At 38.7% G+C, this 24,306-nt stretch overlaps 1 protein-coding gene across 3 annotated transcripts in view; it reads right to left on the bottom strand.

Moving 5' to 3' along the window:
• The window catches only part of abca12 (ATP-binding cassette, sub-family A (ABC1), member 12), a 66,100-nt gene that overhangs the window by 32,671 nt on the left and 9,123 nt on the right, over nt 1-24,306 (bottom strand). For 2 of the 3 annotated variants that reach the window (XM_085134747.1, XM_085134748.1), the window contains exons 18-42: nt 23,877-23,985; nt 20,868-23,462; nt 20,068-20,180; nt 19,713-19,780; nt 19,340-19,488; nt 18,128-18,258; nt 17,775-17,917; nt 16,237-16,404; nt 15,845-16,062; nt 13,862-14,791; nt 13,567-13,673; nt 12,347-12,453; nt 10,801-11,000; nt 10,459-10,535; nt 9,480-9,610; nt 8,447-8,611; nt 7,632-7,796; nt 7,256-7,457; nt 6,798-6,937; nt 6,087-6,206; nt 5,842-5,932; nt 2,432-2,611; nt 1,629-1,944; nt 927-1,041; nt 310-639 (exon numbers count right to left, since the gene is read on the bottom strand). In XM_085134747.1, coding sequence (XP_084990873.1) covers nt 310-639; nt 927-1,041; nt 1,629-1,944; nt 2,432-2,611; nt 5,842-5,932; nt 6,087-6,206; nt 6,798-6,937; nt 7,256-7,457; nt 7,632-7,796; nt 8,447-8,611; nt 9,480-9,610; nt 10,459-10,535; nt 10,801-11,000; nt 12,347-12,453; nt 13,567-13,673; nt 13,862-14,791; nt 15,845-16,062; nt 16,237-16,404; nt 17,775-17,917; nt 18,128-18,258; nt 19,340-19,488; nt 19,713-19,780; nt 20,068-20,180; nt 20,868-23,462; nt 23,877-23,985 — 7,070 coding nt within the window. The remainder of the gene's footprint in view (nt 1-309; nt 640-926; nt 1,042-1,628; nt 1,945-2,431; nt 2,612-5,841; nt 5,933-6,086; nt 6,207-6,797; nt 6,938-7,255; nt 7,458-7,631; nt 7,797-8,446; nt 8,612-9,479; nt 9,611-10,458; nt 10,536-10,800; nt 11,001-12,346; nt 12,454-13,566; nt 13,674-13,861; nt 14,792-15,844; nt 16,063-16,236; nt 16,405-17,774; nt 17,918-18,127; nt 18,259-19,339; nt 19,489-19,712; nt 19,781-20,067; nt 20,181-20,867; nt 23,463-23,876; nt 23,986-24,306) is intronic. The other variant, XM_085134749.1, reaches the window with a different exon arrangement.

Genomic DNA, 24,306 nt, shown 5'->3' with positions numbered 1-24,306 from the left:
ACACGTATGTATGCATATATATATGTGTGTGTGTGTCTGTTTATGCAGATAGCTCCATATTGGGGGTGACATTTTTGAGACAATCCAAACAAAAAGTCATTCATTTTGTAAAAACAAAAAACAAAAACGTGTTCTAAAATGGATAGAATAAACAACATTTTCAAATGAAACTAACTGTCACTATATCTTCTTCTACATTATTTATCTTTCCAAACCAAATTACATTACTTGTTATTTAAATTATTACACAGTATACAAATGAGTTTCATATTCTTTAATGATGACAAATGAGGTTCACAGGAGCCTTACCAAGGCATTCTTCTGGATGAGCGTTAGACTGCCCTCCAGTGCGGAGACGATGATGAAGGGGAAGAAGCAGAGGATGTAAAGCAGGCTGCCACTCAGGCCGGCGATGTAGGTTTTGTCAAAGAAGGAGCTGACAAGATAACTGAAGGCTAAGATGCTCAAGCCATAGTCACACAGGTACAGGAAAATGAGGAAACCGTCACTGTTGGGCAGGATTTTGCCGTGCTTCAGCACCAGTGTCATGATGATGATAGTCACCAGCAGGTAGATAAAACACTCCACGAACCAGGCAAAGAAGTGACTGAGTGTGTTGACTCCCATCATTTTCATGTACTGTGAGAAAAACATGAAGAGAAAAAAACTTATGAAACTGTCAAAACACATCCTGTGCCTGTTTTGCCAGTGGTGCCTGTCAATAAATATGGAATGGAATTTTTGAAAGTGAAAAAACAAAATAAGGATGAATACGTGACAAAGACAATAAAATTACGTTTTTCTTTTTAACTTATCACACTGTCTGTTTACCCAAAATAATTTGTATTTACAAATGACTGTGGGTGACTTATTGCTTTTTGGAAAGAAAAGCAAACTTTTTTCTTTCCGAGAAAAAACAACATTACCTCATGCAGCCTCAGTTCTCTCTCATGCACAAGTTTCTTCACGAAATCAGCAATAAACAACACCCAGGCTACCATCAGCATGATAGGGAAGACAAAAGAGATGGCCTCCAGGTACCTGGGGAATACAGAAATGGCAATTGTCAATCAAATTCCTTGAAAACATCCAATCATTGTCAGCAGCAGCAGAAGAAAATGCTTATCATTCAGCCACTGACTTGACAGATAGCGGAAGAGCAACATTGGGGTAGTTTGCAGATTCTGCCGGGAATCTTCCGATCCTTGTATTATTTACACAAATAAATGCCTTTCTACTGTATTTTTATTTTATTGACAGTCATATCTGGAGCCTGATAGACAGGCTTTTAGTGCTTGCCATTGTACAAATTTAATATCCATATTTCACAGCTATCATATCAGAAATTGTGCAACTCAGAATGAGGGAAAAGCAACGATCACTACATCTTATAGCTGGTCACAAGGCAGCCTGCTAGAGTTTGTGGCCTGCTCATTCTTCTTGTAAGACATATCAGGAGTATCTTATGTCACACTTGAAGGCAAGCGCAAGCATACATATTAGGTTTGAGCATGATCTATTGGACAAAATGTGGCATATTGATGCCAAAAAAACTTTGGACTAGATACATACATATATCTATCTACTAAATTTTATGTGAAAATTAATGCATGAATTATGGAACTCACTCATCCCGGTGATAGCATGGATAAGGGAATGGCTGCAGCTGCACGGCTGTCTCTTTGGCTTTCTGTCCCGTCTGTGTCTCAATGATAGCTCGGTCAATGCTCTCCTGTAGGTAGATGAATCCCCGGTTGTAGCGCATTGTGTTTCTGGCTGAGATGTATGACTCCTTGACAAAAAACGGGTTCCGGGCTCTGTCAGTCCGCATTACATTGTCCATATGCATGCGGATAGTGTAGCTGACTTCGGGAGGCAGAGAGGTTGTGGCCTCACGCTTGTTTCTGGATGAGTCTGCATCTTTAGGAAGCTTGAAGATCACACCTGAAGGGCAGATTGTACAACCTCACTGTTAGGTTACCCAACTAACTTTGTAATTCATTACCCTAAATACAACGTTGCAGGGTCACATCCCTTGTATCTATCTCATCTTAATACATTATCAACAGCCTTTAGAGAAAGCACTAGTGTCTAACCCAGAAACTAGTTGAGAAAAGGCCGTGAAAGGCACAATAACAACCTGAGTGACTGTAAACGTGAGCTTTAGTCATTTGCTATTCGGAGCCTAATGGGTGAATCATTGGAATTTCCCCTATTATTAAGGTGATATCACAGTTCTTTTCTACAGCATTACACTGTTCTAGGTCAGTTGTGTTCTCATACACATAATTTCATCTGTTAATGAATTTTAGATTAACTGAAATTAACTTTCACTCAAGCAGATTAGAAACCACTGCTGGTCCTAGACACACGTGACATAGTCTGGTAGAGCTCATCCTTTCACACAGAGATTCAACTCATATTTACTCACTTGCATAGAGATCACGGTTTTTGGCAAGTTCCTGTGCTGCACTGTTGAGCTCGTCGGCAGAGTCAAAGCCCCGGTATCGGTCAAACTTGATACAGGAAGAGATGTCAACCATCAAGGTGGATAAGGTGTTGATGTGATCCACTATCTCTTTGTTCTTCTCCAGCATCAGCATCATGTTAGCTTTGAAAAGAATGAAACTTAAAAGTTTAGTGAAAGGATTAAAACTCCAGGTGCAGTTTTATCTTTGATGGCAATAGAGTGCACCACTTTACATCGCAGCTCAGAAATAATGTGGTAATTGTGGAGTACATTTGATAATAAAGGTGGAATAATTTATTTGTACCATGTAATTATCAAAGTGGTGGGTTATAACACATTGCCTGTAACAATGCACTAACATTAATAACATTTTTATGTCAGCCAACAGAAGCAACGGTTTGCCTCTTCCAAGCAATGCTCTGCCTTATTATATGGTAAGGCAAGGCAAGGCAAGGCAAGGCAAGTTTATTTGTATAGCACAATTCAACAACAAGGTGATTCAAAGTGCTTTACAGAGACATTAGAAACAAAAACAAATAAAAAGCATGATTTAAAATTGATTAAAACAAGCAAACAAACTAACTAATTAACAAACAAACAAACAAACAAACAAAACAGTATATAAAATCAAAACAGATAAAATCAGAACAGTAGATAAAATCAGTAATTAAAATGTGAGTTTTGAAATTTAAGCCTAAGTGTGGATTTGGTGCTTTATTCAAATGCAGCTGAGAACAGGTGAGTCTTCAACCTGGATTTAAATAAACTGAGTGTTTCAGCTGATCGGAGGCTTTCTGGGAGTTTGTTCCAGATATAAGGAGCATAAAAGCTGAATGCGGCTTCTCCGTGTCTGGTTCTGACTCTGGGAACTGATAAAAGACCGGATCCAGATGACCTGAGGGATCTGGAAGGTTCATACTGGGTCAGGAGGTCACTGATGTATTTTGGTCCTAAACCATTCAGAGCTTTATAGACCAGCATCAGAACTTTAAAGTCTATCCTCTGACGGACAGGCAGCCAGTGTAAAGACCTCAGAGCTGGACTGATGTGGTCCACTTTTTTGGTCTTAGTGAGGACTCGGGCAGCAGAGTTCTGAATGAGCTGTAGTTGTCTGACTGATTTTTTAGGTAGACCTGTAAAGATGCTGTTACAGTAATCAAGCCTACTAAAGATGAATGCATGGACTAGTTTTTCCAGGTCCTGTTGAGACATCAGATCTTTTATCCTTGATATATTCTTGAGGTGATAGTAAGCTGATTTTGTTATTGTCTTGATGTGTTTTTCTAAGTTTAGGTCTGCATCCATCACTACACCCAAATTTCTCGCCTGGTTTGTGGTTTTTAGGTGTATAGACTGAAGTTCTCTGGTGACCTGTAATCGTTTTTCTTTGGCGCCAAAGACTATTACCTCAGTTTTGTTTTTGTTTAGCTGGAGAAAATTGTGGCACAACCAGTCATTAATTTCCTCAATGCATTTACCAAGAGCCTGTACAGGGCCTCGGTCTCCTGGTGACATTGTGATATATATTTGTGTGTCATCTGCATAGCTATGGTAGTTTATTTTGTTGTTCTTTATAATCTGTGTCAGTGGGAGCATGTAAATGTTAAACAGAAGGGGTCCCAGGATGGAACCTTGGGGAACTCCACATGTGATACTTGTCTGCTCAGATGTGAAGTTACCTATTGATACAAAGTATTTCCTGTTTTCTAAGTATGTTTTGAACCAGTTTAGTACAGTTCCTGAAAGACCTGTCCAGTTCTCCAGTCGTTTGAGTAATATGTTGTGGTCAACTGTATCAAATGCTGCACTGAGATCCAGTAAAACTAAGACTGACATTTTTCCACTGTCTGTATTCAGACATATGTCATTAAACACTTTGGTCAGAGCGGTTTCAGTGCTGTGGTTCTGTCTAAAACCTGACTGGAAGGCATCATAGCAGTTATTCTGTTTTAAGAAGTAATTGAGCTGTTGAGAAACTGCTTTTTCAATGATCTTACTTAAAAATGGAAGATTTGAGATCGGCCTGTAGTTGTTCATTTGTGTCTTGTCAAGATTGTCCTTTTTTAGTATAGGTTTTATTACAGCAGTTTTTAGTGATTCTGGAAACACACCTGATAATAAAGAAAAATTGACGATCTGTAACAGGTCTGACTCTAAAGTCTTTGAGACCTTTTTGAAAAAACTTGTTGGCAGGACATCTAAACAGCAAGAGGAGGAGTTCAGTTGACCTAAGATGTCCTCCAGGTCTTTGCTGTTAATCGGGTGAAACTGTTTCATGGTGTTTAAACAGTTTTTCGGTGGACACAGTACATATTCTGGATCTGCTGTTGATGTACCAATTGCTTGTCTAATCTTTTGGATTTTTTCTGTGAAGAATTTGGCAAAGTCATTGCAGGCCATGGTCGAATGAAGTTCAGCTGCCACTGACACAGAAGGGTTTGTTAGCCTGTCAACTGTAGAAAATAAGACCCGAGCATTATGACTGTTTTTGGTGATGATGTCAGAGAAATAGGACCTCCTTGCACTCCTCAGTTGTAAATTATAATTGTGAAGTTTCTCTTTATAGATGTCATAATGAACCTGGAGGTTTGTTTTTCTCCATCTGCGCTCAGCTTTCCTACACTCTCTTTTTTCATTTTTCACTAGTGTGGAGTTTCTCCATGGAGACTTCTTCCTTCCAGAGATAACCTTCACCTTAATGGGAGCAATTGTATCCATTACATTTAACATTTTAGCATTGAAGCTATTGACGAGCTCATTGACTGAACCTCTGGACAGGTCAGGTGTTAATGGGAAGACCTGGTTAAATATCTCACTACTGTATTCAGTTATACACCGTTTTGTGATCACTGCTGTTGATATATTTGTGTGGGCTGAGATTTTACTTTCAAAGAAAACACAGTAATGATCAGACAGGCCCACATCAGACACAGTAACCTTTGAAATGCTCAGGCCCTTGGAGATCAGTAGGTCAAGAGTGTGTCCTCTATTATGTGTGGGCTCTGTTACATGCTGAGTCAGCCCAAAGTTGCCCAGAGTGTTACTCAGGTCTTTAGTCCCTTTGTCCTGAGGGTTGTCCACATGGATGTTAAAGTCCCCAACAATAGTCAAATAGACACAGTCTGACAATACAAGTGATCAAATTAAGTGTACATGTATGTGAATGTCACACCTGGGAAAAAATGAGTGACTCAAGAAGAAACAGCTTAAGAAATTCATGCAGAAATAAATCTAATGCTTCCTGTAAAGTCTCATCTTTCACCTCTTCTATGGAAGTGTGGATATTTTACCAGTAATAAGCGAGATGGGAATGTAAAGGTAAACGTGGTATATGCAGCTTACAAAAGTAAGACCTTCAAATGCTCACTTACAGAAGCTGCTGAGTGTCTCCTGCATTCTGTCTACATTGATGCCTGTCTGCATCTGAATGAAGTTCTTCACAAAGGGATTGCCAAGGGAATTCTGCAGAAGGGGAGAGAGAGTGGAAACGAAGACATTAAGATTCAGCTGCAGAAACTCGTTGAAGACCACTGCATAGTTTATCTCTATATTTTCATATGACAGCAAGCCAGCTAGAATAATCAGATACAAGGACGACATTTTTGAGTTTTCATACCTGCAGCATTGGCAAAGTCTTTTTGAGTTTGTTCGCAGACGTAACGAGGAACTTGGAGGATTTTATCCAGTCTTCTGAATGTTGCCTTGCATTTGCAAAATCTTGCAAGGTGGCATTGGCCTGAGCAGTGATAGGACAGACAAGAACATGTAAAATAGTTGGTTATGTGTATGAAGCCGTGAAGGTGGCAGTGTACAAAAAAGCAAAGTCAAACTCGCTCAAAACAGAACTACAGCTGGAGATGGCGATGCCTACAAATAAGTGTGTATCTTGTCAAATTTTAATATTTCTTGTTTGCTACATGCAGCCGGGGGTGAATGAATATTAAAAAATTAAAATCAACTAAATAAAAAAATATCTAGAAATAGCAGTGATAATAACTCTAGCAAAAAAAAAAGGCCTCAGATGAGGGATTTTAAAGGATTAGAACATAAACGTCGTGAAGGTCACGGAGTCGCTAATCCCCAGTTAAAATGTTTGAAGTGAAAAACAAGGACAACGGATCAGAAAAGAAAGTGGAGATGACTATACACAGGGCCAGCCATGATCTCGCAGCTGCTGGCAGGTGAGTACATAATTAGTTTAAACAGCAAAGCAGCACAATACTGTCAGTCAGCAAGGTTCCCACTAAACTCAATCCATCAGCCTATTGTTGTGTGCATGGAGCACAAGAGCTTACTTTAGATGCATTTGTTCTTTTATATTAAATACCTTCTCCATTATGGCTCGTGTGCTGGGTGTATTGGGTGTGTACAGGATTTGTCCCATCAGCATTGGCTTGAGGAAGGCCCAGGCAATAGCTCCTCCTGTGGTGTTGACCATGTCCAGGTACATGTTCATACAGAAGGGAGCTACACAAAGACACAAAAGAAGAGCAGATCAGATATACAGCATTCTAAAGTGGAGGAGGCTTTTTTTGCCCGACATGCAAAGTCACAGGAGCTCCAAATTTTATAACAGCTTTTCAACAACTGGCTAGAATTGCTCTCCACTTGTTGAAAAATATCAGTTACTGAAATTGTGCACTTTAGCAAGATATCCTTGTTTTAAACTTAAAAAAAAAAGAAAAGAAAGAAACTTGTAATGGAACTGTGTGAATCAAGAGCAAAAATACATGAATGCAGAGGTGACAGAGTTCCATTTTAAAATCTATTCCCTTCAGAACATACTGGCATTCCGTGGTATCTTGAACCTCTCAATCATCTCCTCCCTCTGTGGGTTGTTGGTAAAGGAAGGGTCTGAATCTGAGATGAGGGGCAGCTTGGAGATTCCAAAAAGAACCTTGATGCCATGGCTGCACAGCGCTCGAGAAAGGGTAACGAATGATCCTGCGCTGGAAGTGGTGGACCTCCGCTCCCTCACTGGATGTGGCTAAAAAACAAAGCATGATGCTGTTGCTTACTATCTGATTCAGTACTGTGAATGCAGCAGAGTACTGAATCATTCACATTGTTTGCTTGGGCTAGGTGTGAGTTGAGTGATCTCACAAACATGAATATATTATTGATAAAGAGCAGTAAAGGTGGAGCAGTTAAAAGAACTCACTTGGCTAAAATGGTTGTTGGCTGTCAGGTTGAGGTTTTTGATGTTGTTCAGGTAGATTTGCAGTTGGTTAATGGCAGGAAGCATCTTGTCCATCATGTCTGTTATAGCCTCAGCCACCGAAACCATGATTCCCACCACGGTCTGTATGTCATCAGACAACACCATCTGAAAGAAAAAAACATTTAAACACACTTTAATCACTGTTACACTTTTTTTGCCTCTCTTGTCTTTAATATTTTACAGGGTTTTTGAAAACATCGGTCTACCACTGCAGTATAACATCCAACAAATAACTAATTTCGGTGATTAGCTACTATCGTGTCACCAAAAACCACAGGGAAAAGTTTCATGTAAGCTGAGGTTGTGCATCTTTAACAAGTTTTATATCAGGAGAAAAAGACACAATCAAAAATTAGATATCATGAAATAAAACAAATTTTGTAAGTAACTAAAATGACCTTTCATGGTCAAACAGATAAAATGCTGCATTTAGCCTTTACTGGCCTACACTTTGTTGAGCCTTGTATGAGTTTTCTGCCATGGGTGTGTATTGAGGGAAAAAAGGGTTTGTCTAGTAAACAAACATTTTCTTGTACAAAGGCCTGGCTCACGTTGCTCAAACAAACACACCCTGGAAAAAAATGTTTTGTGACTGCCCAACAAAAACAATTTCTTTGTCGAAGACAGATTAATGTGCCGTGACAGAACTCCCACAATTTTTTTGTGTGTGTGTCCGTGTCTGTGTGTCCCTGTGTGAGTGTGTGTGTTTGTGGTTTTTTACATAACAATTATTAACAATAGACTTAAAGCCTTACTTTGTATAACACTTGTTCAATGTTTAGATGTCGAGTCATCAGCAGTGACAATGTGTACCACTGTTCAACAGACAGAGAGCAGAAGGTCTTCATCAGATCAGCCTCTTCCATGTTTGCGAGTGGTGTGGAGGGGCAGTGACGCAGGTTCACCAGCCAGGACAGGATCTGTTCCAAAAAACATGAAAAGAGTTAAAGAACCAGCCTATATGACCAACAGGGGAGCAGAAGGAAGGAGGCATGTCATGCACAAAAATGCAGGCCTTATAGCATATATATACCATCAATAACAAATCTGCATTTCCACACTGTTTAACCGAGGTCTCTGTGGGCAGCCGACTTTCAAATCCCTGTACTGGTGAGGCATTTGGAAACATAGTGGGTGTGAGTTCTGTCCCATTTAGTAAAAATAAATGAATAAAAAAGACACTGTCTAGCATATTTATTAACATGAGTTTTGCATAAAGAAAAAATACTATGAGGCTTCGTAAAGGTGAAAGCCTGAAAGACGTTTAAACCGCACTAAAGATGTTCACAATCATGGAAATGAGTTTGCTCCAATTCAAAGGACGAGCAAGTCACAAATGTTACTGGCAGCCACTTAGTAGTCTATTTTGTCAGTTTATTCACCTATGTAGTGCACAGACAGGCATGTTTTGCCTCCTGCTGGCTGAACTCTATTTAAGTGATTTCTTTGTAGTTTTTTTTTTTTTTACATAATCTGCATTACACAGTCAAAGACATTAAGAAAGCAGCCTTTTATTCTGCTCTGCTGTACGTCTGCTTGAGAGAAACCTTCTAAATACAGTGACCAGTCACTGAGTAATTTTCATTAGGCTTGCAATGTTCCCTACAACATTAAAGATACAACCTGTTTTTTTAGCTTTGTTGTAAATGTACTGAATAAAATAATTAAAAAGCAAAGCTAAAGCTGTGGTATTTTGAAGCAGTCTTACCGACTCTGGATTTTTTTATAGACTCAGTGTTGTGTGTATTCAAATTTACTGAACAGTGACACAAGCCGTCTTTGGCTTACCACTAGATTGTTGTTTGAGAGGGTGCTGTTCATTAGGAGGTCAAGAGTTGCTGGATCCAAATCCATGTACTGCTGCACGTCCAGAACAAAAGCTGTTTTATTCTTCAGAATCTCACCAAATGTCATCACTCCTGTGAAAAAATGTCAAGTGAATACAGATCAAATATTGTGAGTTGATTCCTTCTGTTTCTGTATATTTTTCTAAGAGTTAAAATTACAAATAGATTTTGAAAGTTACAAATTGTTCATTAAAATGTATTTTACATTATTTGATTTACCTCTAAAATATGCTTATCTATAAACAATTAATCTAAAATACTGAAAGGCCCAGAATGCCACGCACACATTTATATGGTGATTTTATTGAATGTCTTTAAGTCCATTTTACTAACAATCACATGCAACTTGAGCAATATGCAGCTTGAGGATCTTGCCCAAAGACCCTTTGACAGACTGGGGAAGCCAGGGGTTGAACTCCAACTATTTCTGACTGGCAGACAACCGACTCTACATCCAGAGGAACACAGGCACTGTCTAAACAATGCAGGAGCCTCACAATTCCTCGTAGATGTTTTTAAATATTTTGAAAAAAAAAACATGTTTAAAAACATAGCACTGGTTTCAAGCCAGTCACACTCAGTGAGATGGTGGGTTTGATGTTTACACGAGCAACGAATACGAACAGTGGAAAAATTGGTCAACGGAAAGACAAAGTGGTGGCATCAGATGGAAATGAGCGAAGGGTGAGCTAAAATTAGTATTTTGTTTAATATCTACAATGTGGAAGAAACAAATAATAATACATGACTAAAAGTTTACATTTTTAATTCTGACAGTTCGAAATATACTTCTCGGTCACAATATGCCTAATTTAGGACAAAATTTATATATCATTTTACATACAAACTTTCCTTCTTCCATATAAAAAATTTTAAGGTGCAAAATTCTTAAACTATTGCAACATAAAGAAATATCTCACTTGAGGAAGTGCCGTTAATGTTGAGAGAGCTCACGCTGCTGATGTTAAAGCCCAGATTTTGGCTCAGCACACTAGACCTGTTATCACAAACAGAAAACAGACGAACCCACTTTGAGCAATAAATGAAAATATACAAATATATATATAAATCTAATTTTCCAGACCTCAATACTATCCAAACAGAGCTTGGACAATTCAGTGATACAACGTATTTTGAAAATTAAATGATAGATAAACCTCTAGTCAATTGCAAGAGCAGCTTTCTTTGAAGAAAGTGCTACTCTCTGCTAGGAAAACCGTTGAAATAAAAACTTAGACAGAAGTATGATGACATCTTTGTACCAGTCTGTGTGGACATTGTAGCTCCTGGGGTCCCCGATTACAGTTTGATAGAAGATATCAACCAAAGATGTTGTGTTCATCACCAGACCCTCAATTATGACCTCTAGGCTGGGCAGGAAAGTGTGACAAAGCTGACCGGACTCTATGTTGAGGCTCTGCATCAGGAGGTGTACAGTCTCTGTATCCTCTAACATACACACCTGTAAGAAATCAGTCACATTATGAAGTGCAATGACGAGTTTGTCTAAAGATTAAACATATGCAAGACAGATCAACTGGTCTCTTGTGGGACTATTTTACTCAGTGGGGAAATTAAAAATTACATACTTTGAGGATTTATAATCAAACCAATAAAAAGAACTTGTTCTTTTTGGACGCACCATTTCACCTTGTCTATTTCATGCTTTGGAGAGGGAAAGCATAAATGGACCCACATGTAAAAGTTGCATTACCAACTTCTGCATGCGTGTATATTCCGTTGTAAGAAAAAGAACGTATGAAGTACATTCCAGGGTCCTTAATCACCAGAAATGATTAAGCTAGATGGCTAATATGTATTTACATGAAAATGTGTTCATGTCTGTTTAAACCCTTTCCTATGATTATTTTCATGTTTGCTTGAAAAAAAAAAAAAAACTCCCTCTGCTTTACTGCAACTTCTGCATACGTGTGCATTTCACACTTTGGAGAGGCAAGTGTGAAATGTACACGGTGGACAGGCGTGTCTATTACCCGTTTTGCTGTGATATTCATTTGAGATAGCTTCACTATTAGCCTTAAAAAAACAGGGCTTGTTCAAAGTGTTTCAGTGTTATTTTTGTGGAATACTGATGTAAATGCTGTGGCTACTTATTAAACTCAGCAGTTTAATAAGTTTGCACAGGTCTCTCTGGGAAAGTAGGCTTCAGCTAAATAAAGAATCAAATTAAAAACTATATTTCCATAGGTATATACAGCGCAAGTGAGACTATATGTGTGAGGTCTGCAATAACAAAAGGATATACATTTTAAGCAGTTCTAATTAAATCATCTGTTAGTAAAATATATAAAAACCCACACAGTGTTTTTCATGGAAACACACTGCTTCCACCTCATCTTGGGAATGTAACAGCATGTATAATTATGACTTACCTAATAATTACCTTTTAGTTAGTGTAATTAGGATTCTTAACCAGGTTTTGAATTACAAGCTATCACATAACCAGGGTTAGCTAATGGAATGTGCAGCAGGAACAAAGTTGGCATGCCAAGTTTTCCAAGCAAATAAAAATTATTAATTGGTAGCACACAATGCAACCTCTTATATCCAAGTATTTTCCACAATGTAAAAGGAATAAAACCCTGGGATTCTCAAGTATAGTAACAACTTTTTAATCGTGTTACCAATTTCTCATATACAATCTTAATCTCTAAATTATAAGAAAGGACCTAGACACTTGTTTTGCTTTTTGAAGCAGCGAGCATCAGTAATTTTCAGTTGTGAGTTATTATTTTACATTTTGTTTTAATGATAAATGTGTGCAATCAGAGTAATTAAGTCACAAACCAGGTATCTCAGGAGGTCTAGATTTTCTTTAAACTGTGGGTCTGTTGGGAGGGTCTGGAAAAGCTGACTAGCTGTTTTGATGATCTGCTGCACGAGCATCAGGTTCTCTGTGAACAGTGAGTGAGAGAGAGAAAGCGAGAAAGGGAAGGGGAAAATGAGAGTGAGAGGGATGCTATTAGAGTTTGTAGTCTTAGGGAGTAAGGTCTGTAAGGTGACAGAATAACATGACATCCCACTGGGCTTCATTACAACTTGCACCATTACGGGGCATCGTCATCAGGCAGCAAGCAGCAAATGATGTGCTTAAAGTGAAACCCTGTACTAGACTGATGGGGCCAGAAGGGCCAGCAGTACTGTCGTGCATTAAAACACATCTGACAAGCCCTAAGAAAGGCACCACCTCAGGCAGCAAGATATGATGACAGAATATTTAATTAGTCCAAAATTAGACAATGTTGATGTTTAATCTCAGGCTGCTAAACACCTACAGGCCTTTGCAATTACAACAGTGCACTGTGTGTGAGTGCATCTGTGTGTGTATGAGTAAATATGAGTAGGGCTGCAGAGAAGTGAAGCTGCTGCTGCTTACAAAGTGATTCTATGCGCTAAAAACATTATCACACAAGCACAGACGCAAATTAAAAGGAGGTCATAGATGTCCACTTGTGCGAGTGCGAGGGGAGACGTTTAGCGAGGGCGGACAGGATAAGTGATTGAATTCTACTTTGCTAATGAGATTTAAAAAGGTGCTGAGTGGCTTTCTGCTGGAGAATGGCCATATGGCCTTGGGCTCTTTGGGAGCTCAAGCTAAGCTGGTGTGAAGTCTTATTCCTCTTATCTCCAGAATTAATTTTGCAATACTTTAATCATGTATACAATAGCAACAGCATTGGCAAAATATATTCTGGTCTTGCTGTGGTCTCGCAAAAGCTATAAAAGCTGAAGAAAAGGGTGGCATTGTTCTAAATAGCAGATTGTTGCTTATATGTACATACCTTCCCAGCAGGTATGTAAATACAAGCTGAAGCATCAGCGTGAGCTTGACAGCATGGCAACAATTAGACTTAGCATGGATAAAAGGAGATTCACTCTGGAGTCAGAATTGTAAAGTCACTTTAGTTTAACTAATAAATGTGCATTTCTCATCATAATGCTCCTCTTGGACAAAGAAGACTGTAAACGTCCAGACTGGGTCAAAAAGAACTGAGCCCTTGAGTTACCTTGAAATTCATTGGCTAGTGCTCTGGTGAAACTTTTAATCACAGAGGAGTATGGTAAGGCATCAGGAAGCATATCCACCACATTCTTGAGGAGATCCATTGACGACCTACAGGAAATAGGAAGGACTGTTTGTTAAACAGAGGCTTTTAAAATAGTTGACTATAAGGCAAACAAACTAAATTGAACGTTTCTAGAAGCTAGAACAAATATAGATCTCACAATACATAGTGCACAAGATACATTCTTTTTTGTCACACCTTAAGCTGTAATGAAGGACATAAAAATAACACTTACTTTTCAAAGACGTCAGGGAGAGTGAGGAAGGAGAGTACCCCAAGTGCAGCATCAATGGTCTCTTCTCGAGAGGCATTCAAGCCCCACTGCATGCCACTTGTAGCTCCCTTCATCACAACGCTCAAATCGGGATTGGCAAAGAACACATGGGCTGTTTCCATCATTTCTGGTGTTGTAGGAGGGACAGCCAGAGCTTTGAACATGGTTGGGTAGTCAATGTAGAACAGGTCTATGAAGTCATTCATTGGGTCTGTTGTCATCATTAATGAGGCATCACGTCTGTGTCTGACCAAATGTGTGTGGTAACCGTCTGTCATTTCTGAGTCACTCAAATGTTGGACCATTGGGTCTGGAACATTACCGGTGCTTACCAACTGCCTAAACATAGCAATGACGTTTCCTACTAAGTCTTCCAGGAGCTCTACAGTTGCTTGCATGTCTGTGTTCAACTTGGCCAGGGCAGACAAGACAGGCCTTATGATGTCATAGGATCTGAACAGAGCCTCACTCAGCAGGTCTAGCCCAGATGCTTCGGTGGAGTTTAACCACATAGACAACTCAGCCACCTTCTCTGCAATCAACTTTGTGTCACTGGATCTCAAAAGTTCCTCCAAGACTTGGTAAATCATAGGATCATCACCAAATACCTTAAGGTTAATCATCAGTCTGATAACTTCTGTTGTCAAGTCGTAAAGAGATGCAGTTGTGTTCCCTGCCGGGATGGAGAAGATATCATAAGAGGAGATGTTTGCAGAGGAAAGGAAGCGCATTGCTGCTTCTTTGAGGAGCTCCTCGGCTGATGTGCTCTGTTGAAGTAGTTGATTGTTGTCCAGGATGTAGCCTGTAGCTTTCACAAGAGCTTCCATGTAGGGCTGCAAGGCCGGGGCCACATTATGCAATTCATCTGAGAGCATTTTGATGGAAGACAAACTGTAGAATAAAGAAATTGACTGAATGTCAGGTTAAGCAGCACAGTACATCAAACATGGTCTCTGTGACTGTGACTCTGTAAGCTGTCTCATGTAAAAAATATAAACATGAGTTCAAAATCTGGAGATTATTGGAAAGCCAAAATACTCATTGAATATAATGAAACAGATTTTTGAATTGGTCTTTTCAATACTATGATTAGATATAACATTCAGATTTAGAAAGAAGACATATTTCCTCTTCATCAGCCTTTTCCCATTTCATCTTTGATGAAAAAGACTGTAGAGTGTTTCCACTGTGATCAGTGATCTATGACTTATGTAGTAAGACCTGACTGATTCCCTGCGATATGCAAAATGTGATCCTTATCACCACGCTGGTCTCATTATAGCAGCTGGCATATAAAGGGAAATCAATTTTAAGAGGATGTCTCGGCTAGCTGAATTGTAGTTAAGCCGCTATCTGTGCAAGCCTGCCAGTTTTCAGGCAGGCTTGCATTAAATTAATCAAGTTCAATGCAAATGTGATCACTTCACATCCTTGTGTAATTACGTATGAATCAAATTGGTTTGACTGGAGCATCGTGGATAATGCTGTTATACCAAATGGAGTGGCAAGTTCATGGTGAGTTCATGTATACTATAGGTGAGTCATTTTCTGTGGTTCTTTATAAAAATTAAATTGACTGTTAACAGAATTTAGTGGGAATGTAAAGAACATTTCCACATTCAGATACCATGTTCAGGGGGTTTCTAACGTGGCTGTACAACATTTTGTTATGATTGTGTCTTGTGATTGTGATCTACTGAAGGCTTGGATTACTCTGATAAAACTATGACACGATTCTCATTCCTCATACTTGCTGTGGTCATAAAAACAGTTTGCTCCTCAAGTAAGTTATGAAAGTCTAAATCCAGCTAGATGTGATGTCTCATCAACAGTCACTTAGTGATTCGATGGATTGACCATTTTGACCATAAAAAACATTTCCTCTAAAACATAGCAAACCATGGTCACTGCACATAGCAGTGAAATTATCTGACTGTAGCTCACCTGTTTTGCAACTGCATGTCTTGGAACTGGTTTTGCCAGTAAAGCTGTTCCTCAGGACTCATAGGCTGCTCTACCAGCATTGAGAGGTGGTTGGAGAAATTCATGACCAACTGGTTTATCACAATTACGTTGTTAATGTTGACTTGGTAGAGTGACTTTAAAGTTTTTACAATCCTAGCAGCTGTGTCGCTCACATTGGTTGGTCCCATGATCATCTGCTTTAAAGACAACATAGAGCAGAGAGGGACCATTAGCAATCAACAACTTTCTCCGTGCGTCAACACTGACCCCAAGTGGTAAAACTGTTAATTGTACTTGCATGTATGAATGTGGTATATATTTTACTATCAAGTGAAATTAAGTAGTACTTAATTTGACATTTTTATACTTACACTCATGTTCATTTGGGAGTAGAGATTCTGTGCGGAAGCATAGGCCTCCAAAACAGGCTGCAGGCTGATGTTGCACCACACAGCCATGGTGTTAGGGCTTAACCCTGCTGCCTCACTGACTGTTTCCCACACTTTGAGAACTTCACTGCACTCCAAGGTGCCATTAGCCTATAACAAAACAAAAACATGTGTCACGTTTTTCATAAGCACTGAAAAAACCTGTTCAGTTACTAAGACGAAGAAATGAAGGAAAGGTCAGAAGTCTCACACAGATATTTTCACTTCACAAATGTATTTACAAAGCAGCAAGTGTTTCTGTCACGTCAAAAGTCTATGACAGGGATTAATGTTAAGGTAGGCTATAATAACAAATCTAACAGTAGCAGTTTCAGGAATTAACATGATATGAATACATAAATACGCAGTGATGCCAGGAAAGCATTAACAACACACCAATACTTGTTTCTGTACAGTCAATAAGTCAGCAGCAGGTGTGCTTAACATAATCTTGTGATTTTATGGTTTGTAATTTATGTCAATTTGTGAGCTTTTGAGATGTTACCTATGGATAAAGGTATCCTCTCTCCTTGTTACCTAAAGTTGATTCTGTTCAACGCTACATCCAGCTGAACAGAATCAACTTTTGGAGATTTATTTTCCTGGATGATTGAAAATGCATCAAGACCCTCTCTCCTTGTTAGCTGTTTTCAGGTTACATTAAGTTAAACTACCCTTTTAGCTTATTTTAGTCTACTAATTTAAGTAAGCTTACAGAGCTGCTAGAAATGCTATATCAACATATTAACAATAGATATTTAAGTGATATCAGTATATACATACAGCTTTCAAAAGGCAAGTCATTACTGCCACACCAGTTTAAGAGAGCAGCACATTGCAAACAAGCGAAACAGTAGTTGTCCTGCAATAAATCAAGTTATGTGTTTCAAATATCTCTCAGTCAAGGCTGAAAAAACATTTTAAAAAAGACCAATTCTGATACAGGTATCTTGGATTAGTCAAAATATGTTGATATTATCAACTGGCCAGTATATACTATAAAACTTAGAAGTCGAGTTTGGGGGTCATACGCTGACAAGTTGTTATTGTGTGTGTTATTTTGTGATTCAGCAAGACTATATAACGCCTACCTGGCATAAATAACAAAAGAAAAAATATCAAAGCTTATATATAGACAACAACTCTACCCTGGTGTTAGCCATAGCTAAATGTTTTCTGTGTCATCGCATCAGAATCTTGTCTGTCTACATCTGTCTAAATCTGCCGAAAGTTAAATAACTCAAATTCTGATGCAGAGAAGTGGAACAGAGAAGAAGCGAGAGAGAGAAAAAAAACCTCACTGCCTCACTGTTTTAACTTCTGTCAAGGATGAAGGAAGGAAGACAGACACTGCTGTGTGAGATTACGCGCACACATACACATGCAAACATTTCCATAAATGATATACCGGCAGATGACTAGGGAGACACTTGCACGAATGATACAGCAAGTCTAAAAAGCATTCTTTCAAGAACACTGACCTGCTGAGCGGCCCGCACTGTGCTTTCAATGGCAACCTGAAATTTTTCCAGGACTTCAGAAAAATTGTAATTAGTGTTGTTCAAAGACTGTGCAGCTTCTATCATCAGGTTCAGGATAGGAATGTGAAGGCTTTGTATCATCACTGAAAAGAAGAAGACAAAATGGCTTGACCCACAAGTTTTGAGAAAACAAAACAAAACAGCAGCAATACAGCACATTAGTAAAAGTGGCAGACATATCAGGAAATGACTATCTCTTACTTGGCATGTGCTGCATTAGTCATAAGTTGTGTCTAAAGAACAAGTAAATAAAAGTACACCTGGCACTATATGTTCTTCCTTAACATTCTCACCATTTCCAGCTTGGATGTTCTCCACTAAAGTTCCAACCATTTTTTCAAACTGTGGGATAACAGACGTTAAATGGTCCAATAACTCTGTTCCTTCAAGGGTGGACAACAGGGTTCCCAGCATTTGTTCAAGCCTGTAACAAATTAGGTATAATTTAGGGTAATCACAGAACAGAGCGGCAGTCTTTACTGTGGAGCAAGTTACAATTGCTGTCAAATTATCGTGGGCATCAGGGTAATTTGGGGCTTTTAATTATTTCTTTGAACTGTTACATATATAAACAAGTGCAGATTCAAAGATCAATCTGGAAACCCCCAATACTCAAGGCTGCCATGAACTGGAAACCACAGCAATGCCAGCATCACTATCCACAGTGAAGCCAGATTTATATTGCCATGGACTGAGACATCTTGAAATCTGTTGCTGCCCAAATGAAAAAGTCAAATGCCTTCTAAAGAATTTTTTATGGTCACACAAGCTATTTGGACACCCCAACATTAAATGGGTTTGGAGTAGTAAAAGAAAGGTTTTCTAACCTAAGAAATCTTTATCAGCTTTCAAGCACATTGGTGATAGGATCATGGGACTGTTTTGCTACTGATACATTAAACAAAACAGATGGAATAATGAAGAAGGAGGACTACCTTCAAAATCTTTGAGTGGATGCTCCAAAAGTAGAATGATGCCAAACAAAAAAAATGTTTTTGGAATGAATAAAACAGGCTAACATTAGGCTGCTGCGATCAATTTGAATGAGCTCTGCCAATTCTGCCAAGATGGGTGGTTAAATATCCAGCCAGAATTATGACCGGAAGCTTATTGATTGCTACTAAAATTTGGTTGAGGTGCAACTTCCCAAGGCACATTTAACAAAATATTACTGGGGTTAAATGGACAATAGAAATACATATGTATTTATTCAATCTTGTGCACCCAATTCCTGTTTTTCAAAGTTAATCAAATACTCTTATCAAAAGGATAAGAATGTACACAGTACAATTATTATACTCTGGAAAAACAACAGTTCAAAGAAATCATTAAAAGTCATGAAACTGCCATGAAATTTATGCCCATGATGAGTGTATGTAAACTTTTTTTTACAACTGTAAAACAAAATTACTTCCTACACATATCAGGTATGCAATTTAATATCAAACTGCTGTATAACAACAAGCCATTTGGATTGTTACCATTACACTGATAATTACACTTACTTGTTCCATGTGTCTTGGTCTGCATTCCCAGTAAATATGGTCTCCAGGACTGGAACAAGTTGAGTAAAAGCCTCCAGGGATGGAGCAGTCATATGTGAGCCAGTGCCTTCCGCAACCAGTGGCCAAAACATGTTCACAAGTTTGCCCAACTAATAATAAAAAGTGTCAACAATAAGTGTGCAGTTTGGAATTAGAGGCCTAGCAGTCCCGTGAGATGTTTTTATTATTAATAAAATTAATATTAATTAAATGTCATTTTTAAATTGAACACTTTTAGATGTTATGTTTTCAATATATAAATGTACGTTAAACTAATTTTACCAGACATATAATAAAATAAAAATTGAAAAAAAAAAAAGTGCAGACATTTTACCTGCTGAATGATTTGTTGTGCATTGTCTGCTGATGCATTTTCAAAGCCTGCCCAGAGGTTCATGTTACCTGAAATCATTAAAAAACATGTGCTCACACATCAGGCCTTATTTTCAGTATCTAACATACTAATATGTTAGATACTTATAGTAATCACCCATGTGGAACTGCAAGCAGAACAACCAACTCTTACAACATACATCAGAAGCATTAGGGTACTTTGATCTACTTTTGTTCTTAGGCTTTTTGGCATAAATGCCGGAATGATGAAGTGCACAATATGACCTCCACTCAATCAGATTTCATCAGGATTTAACATGCAGTCCACCTACAGTGGTATTGAGAAGCTGACTTGCCTTGGCCATACTCCAAGATAACCTGAGTGATGTTAATGAGGGCAGAAATGTAGGGCTGGACTGGGGATTGCTGTGACAGGAGGCTCTGCAGCGTCTTCATTTCATTGAAAATTCTTAGGAAACAAAGCAAATCAACATTTCAGATCTTAACAAGTCTTATCAAAAGTTCTTTGTGTTCTCTAATGATTGCATAGAATAGAACTGCATGCATGCAATCATTCTGTTAATTTATTTATTTTTATCTCAGAGCATTAATAAGGATTAGAAGTACATGTAAAATCCCTAGTACCTAAAATAACCTTTTTATTTGACAAAAATCAAAATAAAATATAAGAGAGAACTTTTGGACAAGATCTAAACTACAATTAGACCTATACATTTTCCTTAGAAAAATTAAACATCAGATTTGTTAAATTTCACAGAGAACTGCAATAGGTTGAAAGCAGAGCATTACTACAGACTACTTTTGTAGAGTAAAAATAGACTAAAATATCTGTTGCAGCTAAAAATATATTAAGAACTTTAATTTGAAGCAACTTGCAATTTTGGGTGCTGGGAAAGCCAAGTGATACTTACTGCACTTGTTTATTTTTATAGTAAATCAAAAGCATGCTTTTAGTTCATCTAATGCTTTATTACATTTAATACATCATATATTCGTTTTTGTGAGGCATTATTTTAAAGCCATCCCTATTCTTAAAGCTATTTTGAAATGATTCATATTTGTTAAAGAGTACTCATTCGAGCCCCTTCTGTTACAAAATTATGGTAATTGTGTACAGTAAAGTAGGGAAACTCACATCTGATTCAGGCTGTCTTGTCCATTGGCTTCAGAGATGGTCTCAAAATATGTTTTTACAAACTTGAGTGAGCCAAGCATGTATTCTGCAACCATTTCTGGTACAGTTTGTTGGATGATTCTCTCAACTTTCTCCAGGATGACGATGGAGATGTTTTTAGCTGAAGCGAAGCTCATGTTTCGTTGGACAATGAGATTTACTGACTCTTGCACAATTTCCAGAAAATCTTGCTGTGACAGTGGGATAACAGTAATGTTTGGGATCTCTATAGCATGTTGCACTACTTCTACAATGGCAGCTATGAAGCTTTCATCCTGTAGGCCTTGTTGCTCTGCCACCATCACAGCTTTGCTTAGAGACTCTGTGATATTGTTTATTATGGAAAGGTAGGCCAGCTGATCATCACTGAGAAAATTTTCCACTGTCTGCAGGATGTATTGGAGATCTGTCACAGGGGTGGCAATGGTGGAGTTTTTCCATTGGATCATACTGCTAAGGAGCAATGCAACATTGGGCTCTGTCATCCACTTCTCAATGAGACCAAGGTACTGCTTAATTTGGAGTGCCGCGGAATGCAGAATGGTTGCATCGAAGTGCTGTTCAGAGCCATCAGTGTTATTCCATGACTCAAGGTTGACCTCTATTAAGTCCAACAGATGCTGAAGAATCTCAATTGCTGTCTGGCCAATTTCAGTCACAACGGTGCCATCTATTGGGCCCTGGAGGCTGTTTATTAGGAACTGGACCTTGTCACTAACAAACAAAGAGAAATTTGTCTGTGCCAGCTGTAATGCCACTTGCATTTGTGTGATGGAAAAGAAAGGATGAAGGAGCTCTGCGGTTGCACTATCGCTGGTGATGTTTTCCAGCCGTTTCAAGTACCATTCTATAAGCTTCAGATATACTGTCTGGACTTGCACAGGGTCCGTCATTTGGGAGGTGTTTACTGGCTGCATGTCGGCAATCAACTGTATCAGACCCTCTACCACTTGTATTTCATTCATGATCTCTGGAGTGTTTAGGTGGCTCTGGTCTAGGCTCATCTTGATATTAGTTAGGGTGAGATTCAAGCTGTCTACAAGAACCATGTTAGGACCGGAGTTGAAGTTAACTTGGGTGAAGTCATTGATAGTCTTATTGACAATTACAGGGATGAGGGAGATGATGTCTGTGTTGTTATGGAGAGAAGGTACCTGTGTCAGAAAGCTGCTGAACATATCTATGAGTCCCGTAACACACTTGGTTGTTACCATGATGTCATTCTGGGGTTCAAAACAGTTCTCAACATTTGCAATCCCGATTATATTTGACATGAGTTTATTTATGTTGGAAACTCCAGCTAGCTCGGCAATAGCATTTAGGTCCTCAATGGTTAGGTTTGTCTGTGTAAGGGCATTCTGGACATCGGACACGGTAACATTTGGTGTATTCATGACCAATTTGATGAATTGGAGGGTCTGCTTGAATGTTTCCAGAGAGGCAGCATCATTTGGTGACAGGAGCAATGAGAAAACCAAGGAAGCTGTGTTTTCATATTCTTTATCCCCCAAACCAAATGGACCAATTTTGATGGTGACAGTCCCATTGGCTGTGAGCATCATGTCTAATATCTGATCCAGAAATTTAGAGATTTCTGAAAATCCAGCCAGACAGTCCTCTCCTGCTGCACATCTGGTTATATTACTCTGCAGAGCCTTGAAATCCTGAAGAAACTGAGCAGCATCACTTTGGATTTCCTTTGGCAGGAATGCTACAAATTTCTGGATAACAATGTCCTGGGCAGCATCTGGTCCAGCCTGAGTGAGGTTCTGCAGGCTCTCAGGTGTGAGAAGGTTGAGAAAGTCCATGGAAAGCAAGTGGAGGTCAGTGACTTGAGCCGTGCTGTACTGGCCATTTGGTAACATGACATGTTCAATTTTTCGTAGCCTATAGAGGGAAACCACAAACTCTTGAATCTGACGGACGTACCCAAGAATGATCTCAGTTGGGTCACCATTTGGAGAGTCCATCACTGTCTTGAACAGCTCCACAGCACTGATGATGGCTTTTACAAAACCCACGGAGGTCTGGTTGGTGAAAGGCTCAATTGCTTTTATGAGACTGTCCACTTCATCAGAATGAAAGTAATTAGAATAGGTAAGCAGAGTGTGTCCCATGATGTTTGGGAGAGACAATGTGAGGTTACCCTCCAAAGAGAGGAACTCCCTTATCAGCTTTTCCAGTTCAGGCAATGTTGGGTCTGTTTCATTGAAGGTAAAAATATGCTGGTTTAACCTGCCAAGTTTGGAGGCTACAGCAAGGATTGTGGAGGCATTAAGCGGAGACTCTTGGCTGAGCAGAGGAACAAGTGATGACAAACCCGTGGACTCTAACAGGGCATGAATGTTTAGAGTCATGGTAGCTGGGTTAGTGATGTTTTGATTGGGAAGCTGGGAGATTGTACTGAGGAATTTATCCAGGTTATGCATCAGATTAATCAGGTAATTAGAGAGGGCATCACCTCCTTTGATTTCCTGTTTCAAATATACAGCTGTCTTATTTGTATAGATTTCACCATACACATGTTGCAGTAGATTCACAGATCCTTTGAGCCAGCTACAGAGAAGAAGAGTAAAACAGAACATGCCAACTTTATAAAGTCCTGTGCAATGCATGTGTAACATTAAAAATAACAGAGAGAATTGAGCGTTTTTATTTAACTATAATATGAAATGGTAAAAAACATGGTAATCAAACTAAAGTGCTGACAAACATGTTATGCTAGCACGCCTTAAGAAAACATTTTTTGTAGGCTACTAGTTACAAAAAGGCAGCACGGCAGCAATTCCTGTTGGCTTGTTAAATAGGCAGCTCACTGTAGCTACTTATTTAACAAACATAACAGAACAGCGTAAATCTCCTTATCTACACTGATTATTATGTTTTTAAAAAACAGAAGACATGCTTCAATTCTAAAGCATAAAAAATCCACGTATATTTCAATCAAAACTAAAAATCTTTGTCACTTACTTCACAAGGGCATCACTTGGTGACATCAGAGCCTGAGTCATTGCTTGAACAAAGTGTGGCCAGTTGAAACCAGTGTCACAATGAAGGGCTAAGTTCTTGTTCAAAGAACCTACAAAGCAACACATGCTAGGAATTAGCTGCATTGACTAGAACAAACCGGATTAACAGGCTTTTACACGTATACTAAATAAATATATTTTGTAACTGAGCTCCTTTGATTTGTAGAATTATAATCCTTTTTTTTTGTTGAACGCAGTTTAGTAGTCACATATTGTCTAAATATATTTAGATATATTTGTATGATATTTGTATATATGTTAGTTTTCAGTTCAGTTCAGTTCAGTTCAGTTCAGTTCAGTTCAGAGAAGAGAAGAGAAGAGAAGAGAATAGAAGAGAAGAGAAGAGAAGAGAAGAGAAGAGAAGAGAAGAG

The sequence above is a fragment of the Neolamprologus multifasciatus genome, chromosome 16, assembly GCF_963576455.1.
Source record: "Neolamprologus multifasciatus chromosome 16, fNeoMul1.2, whole genome shotgun sequence".
Taxonomy (NCBI): Eukaryota; Metazoa; Chordata; class Actinopteri; order Cichliformes; family Cichlidae; genus Neolamprologus; species Neolamprologus multifasciatus.
This window is presented reverse-complemented; position numbering and strand designations above follow the sequence as displayed.